Here is a 7410-nt window from a genome sequence, read left to right as displayed (position 1 = left end):
CCTTATTCAATATATTGTATATTTTTGGTTTGGTGGGTGAGGGGGGGGGGGGACATTAAACATGATATTAAAAGCCGACCTGGAAAGCTGGCGGAGCCCAAGAACAAGAGCTGAGAACCCGGGTCACCAAGCTCGTCTAACTTCGGCAGCGCTCTGCACACGCCCAGGCGCCATTCTCCCCAACTTCCAAGCTTAAATAAACTCTCTTGATTAGGCAGATCCTGGCTCAGGACCCCCAATTGGCTTCTTTGCAAGGGCCCAGAAGCGCGTGGCTGGAGGAGGGGGGGGACAGGTAGACAGGCTTTCCCTCCCCCGCCCCGTCTGCCCGTCCGTCCGGGTGAGCGTCTGCCTCGGGAAGCGCGGAGCCCACGCAGGTGCATCCGTCGCCCGGGGCCCAACGCGCTCAGCTTCCCAGCCGGGCGGCTGTTTTTTCGGGGGCGGGCGCCGTGTGCACCGGGCGGGGCGGCTTTTGCACCCGCTCCCCGCGGGGGAAATAAATAGCGGCCGTGCGCGGTTCTCCGCCTCACTTGGATGCGCATCTTCGCCTGAGCCTCTCTTTGCATCAACCGGAGACCCGAACTCGCCCGCATGGATTCCGAAGACTGCTCGTGCTCCAGCGGTGCGGCTCCGCCTGGCCTCCCTCCCACCCCACCGCCATCCCTTCTGCCCTCGCTTGGAAAGAGAGAGAGAGAGAGAGAGAGAGAGAGAGAAGAAGACAGAGAAAGAAAAAGAGAGAGAGAAAGAAAGAGAGAGGCATACAGAGAAAGAGAGACAGAGACACAGAGAGAGAGGAGAAAAGAGAAAGAAAAAGAGTAGAGAAAGAGAGGAATAGAACAAGAGACAGACAAGAGAAAGAGAAAAAGAGAGAAAGAGAGGAAGAAAAAGGAGAGAGAATGAGAGTGAGAGAAACAGAAGGATAGAAAGGGAGAAAAAGAGAAAGAGTCACAAGGGAGGAAGAAAAAAAGAGAGAATGAGAGAGAGAAACAGAAGGATAGAAAGAGAAGAAAAGAGAGAAAAAATGAGAGAAAGGAGAGAAAAAGAAAAAAAGAGAGATACACAGAGAGAATGAAAGAAAAAGAGAAAGGAGAAAAAGAAAGAATAAGAGTGAGAGAAAAGAAAGAGAAAAAGGAAGAAAAAGAGAGATACACAGAGAGAATGAAAGCGAGAAAAAGAGAAAGGAGAAAAAAGAAAGAATAAGAGTGAGAGAAAAAGAAAGAGAAAAGGGGAGAGAAAAAGAGACAGAGAAAGCGAAAAAGAGAGAGACAGAAAGAAAGAGAGAGAATGAAAGAGGAGGAAAAAAAGAGGAGAAAAAGAGAAAGAAAGAGAGACTAATCCGGGGTTGCTTTTGGGGGGCTGCCTCTCTCTCGTGGATCCTGCTTTCCTTCCCAGGGCTGCGAAGTGATGGGGGAGCTTGGCAGCTGACAGCTTTCCTGGGCGCTCTTAGCCAAAGGGACCCACCAACAAGTTCTCTTCGCTGCTTCTTCAGTCTCTCGTCAGGCTTTGGGCCAAGAGCGAGCTAGGGAATCGTGCAAGGGCTGCCATGGGCATCCTTGCTTGCGCTATTCCTTCTTGGGTTGACTTGGAGGGGTTGCTGGAAAGCATCGGAGTCCTTGTGGGTTTGCGTTGGAAGTGACCTTTTGTCTGGTTTGTGATCCGAAGATGATTTGTGTGTCTTACTTTTTCTTTCTTTCTTATTTTTTGCAGGTGGGGTGTGCTCCTGCGGCAACAACTGTCAGTGTAAAAATTGTAAATGCAAATCCTGCAGGAAAAGTGAGTACGGCAATTCAACTTTCCTAAATGTTTTCGCCTTTTCTCCTTTCAAATGGTGCTTCTGCGTTTCTTACAAAGTGTGCGAGTTGCAGTCACACAACATCCTTGCCAGTCGGCTCCATCATTTATTCAGTTAAGCTAATCAGTGTTGTGTGGGGCACCAAACCATTCAAACCACATACCAGGCTATCAAAGACGGGTCTGATCATTTCCATCATCTATGGAAATTCTCAAAATCAGGTCATGGTTGTTCCAAAGGGGCTTTTGGGGGGAGTTTTCCACTGAAAATGTTTCGCTTCTCATCCAAGAAGCTTCTTCAGTTTGAACCAACCAGTCTAGTGAGAAATGAATTAGAACTGTAGAAGCTTATTGAATGAGAAGTGAAATGTTTTCAAGGGAAAAAAGCCAGAAAGTCGAGTTGCCTTATGGAAAAAGCACATTTGATCATTTCAATTCCTTATATAAGATTTTTTGACTTACTTATGTTCCAATGTTGTCTAACCGTAAAATTCCCAACAACCTGCTATTTTTTTTTTTAAAGGCAAATTGTCAATTTTTTATTGCTGGTTATTAAGTTACCCTGCTTAATTTAATTGCTGAATTAAACTCTTTTGGAGAGCGCATGATGGGATGACTCATAAATTAACCCAATGGAGTATATATGGTCTGTACTGCTAACTATTTAAATAAGATTAATGCCAGACTTAGCACATGGCACAAACATGGGCACTGTTTTCTTTCTGATTAAATGTCCTGTGAACGGAGAGGAACCAATATATCATGGTTGGAGAATGGCTGGCTGGGGAATTCTGGGAGTTGAAGTCCACAAGTCTTAACGTTGTCAGATTTGGACACTCTGGTCCATATAGTATAGAGGTAAAAGTTCTCCAGGACCAGCACCAGAGGTGATATTCAGCAGGTTCTGACCAGTTCTGGAGAACCAGTAGCAGAAATGTTGAGTAGTTGGGAGAACCAGCCAATCCCACCCCTGACTGGCCCCGCCAACCCCATCTCTTCTCTGCCTCCCATTGAGTCCCAGCTGATCGGCTGGGTCTTCTTTGGTTGCCCAGCACAGGAGAACGGAGCTGGAAAGCAGGTTAGTGGGGTGGGGAGGGAATGGGGATTTTGCAATATCCTTCCCCTGCCACGCCTACCCCACCAAACCATGCCCACAGAACCGGTAGTAAAAAAAAATTAAATCCCACCACTGACCAGCATGTGAAATAGTTAGTAAGCATGCTCTTCAGAATTCAAAATATTTGCTTCCGAAATTATAAGTTAGTCTTTGACTTATGACTCTGCTTTACAATGGCAGCATTTGCTTAATGATTTGCTTCAACTTGGTTTGACTAAACTACAAAAAGTTTGACTCGGGTAAGATACCACTCTGTACACCAAGTCCTGCCTTGGAGTAAGGTCCGCCCACTGGACTCTGTAGGGCATACCAATGGTCATAATTCAAAAGTTGGACGGGGTTAGATGCCAGTGGGATGATACTTTCAGGTTGGTCAAGGGATCAAACAACGTAGAACATTTTTGCAAACATTTAGACACACCTTTTATTCCACAAAGCCCTAATTTTTTTTCCCCATTCATTCTGGGACCTGTGAAAGCTAAGTGTTGGAGATTTATCTTTGGTCTATGGAATGTGATTTTTGGACCTCTGGCCTGTCTTTTTTTTTTTTTTTTTTTACTAACCATGATGTCTAGGTTCACAGCCCATTTAACCTAATATGTACAACGTTGGTTCAAACATCAAATCCAGGTTTAATGTCTGTGAATCTAGTATCTCTACCTCTTCGTTCAAGATTACTTTGTTTCCACTTGAGCTGGGATAGGATGTTGATTCTTTCCTTTTTTTTCCTTTCAAAATGTTGTTTAATTTCAAAAAAGTATAAAATACTTTAAAAAGAGAATGAAAAAGAAAGGCAAAGGAGTAGGAAAGAAGCAACATTGGGGAACTATAGAAAAACAAAACATAGAGCTTAATCTTAGTGATTTAAAAGCTATATTGCTAAAAAAAAAAAAAGGTTAATAGAGGTATAAAAACTATAGAAAAATATAGCATTTGACTTTCTTTGACACAGATAAAAATCTAAAACTCAACAACCCTTTGAACTAGAATAAACCACAACAAACAGCACTTCTATCACCAGGAACAAATCTAATCACCCAAAAGCAAGGTTAAAATTGCATTTCAGTGTCAAACAATATATATATATATATATGTGAGTGGTTTCCCAGTTGAAACGAAGCTAGATAAAAGTCCTTCTTTTAATCACAGCAGTAAAACAAAGGCTCCATTTTGTTTTTCGATCTGCTTGTCCATCCAACCTCAGAGGAAAGCTTCTGAATTCAATTGAACATTCGGTTTAAGGATTCTCTGTGTTGAAGGTTGAGGTTGACGTTTTCCCATTCTCTTTTCAGGCTGCTGCTCCTGTTGCCCAGTGGGCTGTGCCAAGTGTGCCCAGGGCTGTATTTGCAAAGGCCCCCCTGCCACTAAATGCAGCTGCTGCAAGTAGAGAGAAGGCGGCTTCGGCAGTCTTGAAATCTGTATATTCGCCCGCAGAAATGTAATGTTGATGTCCGGTTATATTTTTGCTATTGCGTGCTCTCGCCATTAGTTGTGAATGTAAACGACGCTGACAGTAATTATGCCTTGTATGTATATAAGAAATGTTTGTGGTGTTTTGGCCTTGGCCTTTGCCAAGGGACCAGCAGGAGGCATTTGATAGGCGTGAGATGCTGTGCTCCAGTTTAGGAATCTGCTCTTAAATGAAGTTGTATTACAGCTATATTTCAGATATCGGAATTTTTGGCCACTGATTGCAAGGTACTAACTCCTGTTTAAAAATAAAATGATTTTATATACCTAAAATGTGTCCACTGGCTTTATTCCTAGAAAGCAATACTGTGAATTGCTAGATATGGTCTCTTCCAACCCTATTACTCTATGTTATATATTAGCTGCTTTCATGGATAAAAATACTGCACTGGGGAATTGTTACCAAAAATGTAAGGCTAATAATTTCCAAACTGTTAACTTGGGACTGTGGAGAAGTTATGGAGTTCTTACCTCTCCTTTTGTTGTTGCTGTTGAATTGCTAAGTCATATTCGGCTTTTCGTGATCCCATGGACAATAGCCCGCCAGGCCACCCTCCCTTCCAATGTCTCCCTGAGTTTGCCCAAATTCACGTTCCTTGTGTTGATGACACTAACCTTCTCATCCTCTGCCATCCTCTTCTCCTTTTGCCTCCCACCTTTCCCACCAGGGGTGGTATTCAGCAGGTTCTGACCAGTTGTGTAGAACCGGTAGCGGAAATTTTAAATAGTTCAGAGAACCGCAAATACCACCTATGACTGGAGATTTTACAGTCTTTCCCCTGTCATGCCCACCAAGCCATGCCCACAGAACTGGTAGTAAAAAAAATTGAATCGCACCACTGATCAGCACCTTCTCCAAGGAGTCCTCTCTTCTTGTCTGGTGGCCCAGTTGTCTTCTTAAGTCTTTGAGTGGGAATGAGTTTCAGCTTTCAGGATCTGTCCTTCCAAAGGATGACAGACAGGGTTGATTTCCTTTAGGATGGACTGACTGGATCTCCTTGCAGACTAAGGGACTCTCAAGAATCTTCTCCAGCACCACCATTTGAAAGCACCAATTTTTCGGTGCTCAGCCTTCCTTATGGTCCAACTCTCAGAGTTATATATTAATTATTACTGGGAAAACCAGAGCTTTGCCTCTATGGAACTTGTTGGCAAGGTGGTATTTCTGCTTTTTAATATGCTGTCTAGGGTCTTCTCCTGAATAGCCATCAAGGGGGAGGCTGTAACTGTGGTAGAATGAGGTCTGAATTCTCAGGAGGGAGGGGCTGCATTCCGGAGGTGCCAGTTAGATAGTTTGTGTGAGAGAAGGAGGATGAAGACAGCTCCTTCTCAAGAGTTCTCAGAGTATGCATTTTATGGTGTAAGGAACTGTTTCAATTTGACAAGATTTCTGTCCATAGGTGAGGAACCTCAATGTGTCTTTCTTGGTTTTGGAACAGGAAAGCAATATTTATTCAATGAATGACACATCTGGAATTTTGAGAACATGATGGCAGGAAGGTGGAACTGGACAGGGCTACTGGGTGTCAGACAAGGGGGGCGGTTGTTGGAGGTCAAAAAAGTCAAGATAGCAGGCACAACCATGAGATTGAAGCTCAGCCCCTTTTTTGTGTGTGTTGTGAATGTGAAGCACACTTCACGTGTTGTGAAGTGTGTTGTGAAGAGGCCTCAAACAAATTGCGGCCACCATCTTAACTTATTTTGACCCACCTCCCTATGGATCCTGTTTATGTCAGGGATGTCCATTAAAAAGCAAACTTACCAGAAGGTCAATCATAGTGAATGGGCTCCAAGATATCTCTTGAAGCCTAGAACTTCTCTTAGACTTTTCCCTTAGGCAGGCTGCCCTTCTAAATTCCATGTTTGGTCTCTTAAAAAATGTCTGTGAGTAATACGTGGGCCCGGAAGTTTGCACGGGAAAAGGTATGAGAAGATTCCATTTTAGTTTCCAGCGTGGCAATTTCCCTTTTAAAAAAAATCAGTATTTTCTACGGATGACACAAAGTCTGACAAAATTCTGAATTTTCAAGCAAATGTGCTGCTCTTTCTGATTCCAATCAGGTTTAACCGGGATGTTGAGGTTGCCTACTCCTGAGTATCCTGTGAGAAAAAAAGTAAAGAAAGAAGGCCACCTGCTACGCTGATGCTGGATTTGCATTGCTGAGCTTATCTTTTTGTAATGATGCCTTTGCATAATTTGAGAGCCAGTTTGGTGTAGCAGTTAAGGCACTAGTCTGGAAAGTAGGTGGTATCGAGTTCTAATCCTCCCATAGGCATGAAACCAGATGAATGATTATGGGCCAGTCACTCCCACTCAGACTTAAGAAGAAGACAACCGGGATCAACCACTTCCAGAAATCTTGGCATAAAAACTGCAGGAACCGGTCCAGGCAATCACCAGTTTCAAGACTGACTTGGCAGACAAAAAAACATTTAAAAATTAACCTGTTGTACAACTTTAGCTAATTCTTTAACTTGATTAAACGAGTTGTGCACTCCAATTATAAATTAAACACACTGGTTGCCCACTACTAGAGTACAATATTATTTATTTTGCTGGCTGCAGAATTCTGGGAGTTAAAAGTCCACAGTCTTACAAGTGGCCAAGATTGGACACATCTTTGCTAAAGTAAAGCCACGTTTTGACTTGGTGGCCCAGATGGGTGGCTGGCAAGAGATTTCCCCCACAGGCTTTTCTCCTTTGCCTGGCATCCTGTAAAGGGACATTTGTTGAATTAGCGCTTTTGTCACATGAGGAAAAATTCTGATCTGTGATCCAGGAAAAATGTCTGGCTCAGCTTGAGGGTCTTTCAGGTGAAGGTTTATGGTGGAAAGTATCCTGCCATTTTTTTTCCTGACACAAAAAAAGAGAAGCGGTAGAAAAACACGACATGGAAGTTTAGTTTACTGTCATTGCACCTCATACAGTGAAATCAAACACCATTTTCAGTGCACATTATGACTGTCAGCCTTCAAGATGATCTCTTCTACATCTTTTGTACTGCTTTGCATCTTTCTTACTGCTCCATCTTTCG

General features: G+C 43.4%; 1 protein-coding gene across 1 annotated transcript; it reads left to right on the top strand.

The window, feature by feature from the left end:
- The first annotated feature begins 482 nt into the window (after nucleotides 1–482).
- On the top strand, nucleotides 483–4648 carry LOC148129849 (metallothionein-1). The gene is made up of 3 exons (XM_087971678.1): nucleotides 483–619; nucleotides 1705–1770; nucleotides 4198–4648. The coding sequence occupies exons 1-3, from the start codon at nucleotides 589–591 to the stop codon at nucleotides 4290–4292; spliced, it is 192 nt and encodes a 63-aa protein (XP_087827804.1). The 5' UTR covers nucleotides 483–588; the 3' UTR covers nucleotides 4293–4648.
- Nucleotides 4649–7410: the final 2762 nt, after the last annotated feature.

The sequence above is a fragment of the Notechis scutatus genome, chromosome 9 (assembly GCF_049901735.1).
Source record: "Notechis scutatus isolate UNSWTSFEM ecotype Mainland chromosome 9, rNotScu1.2, whole genome shotgun sequence".
In the NCBI taxonomy this organism is placed as follows: domain Eukaryota; kingdom Metazoa; phylum Chordata; class Lepidosauria; order Squamata; family Elapidae; genus Notechis; species Notechis scutatus.
Note: the sequence above shows the minus strand (reverse complement) of the source record. Positions and strands in the feature narration are given on the sequence as shown.

Coding starts and splice junctions, on each gene's coding strand:
- LOC148129849 (XM_087971678.1), top strand. CDS start 589: ATGGATTCCGAAGACTGCTCGTGCTCCAGCG. Junction 620..1,704: donor AGACTGCTCGTGCTCCAGCG/GTGCGGCTCCGC, acceptor TATTTTTTGCAG/GTGGGGTGTGCTCCTGCGGC. Junction 1,771..4,197: donor ATGCAAATCCTGCAGGAAAA/GTGAGTACGGCA, acceptor TTCTCTTTTCAG/GCTGCTGCTCCTGTTGCCCA.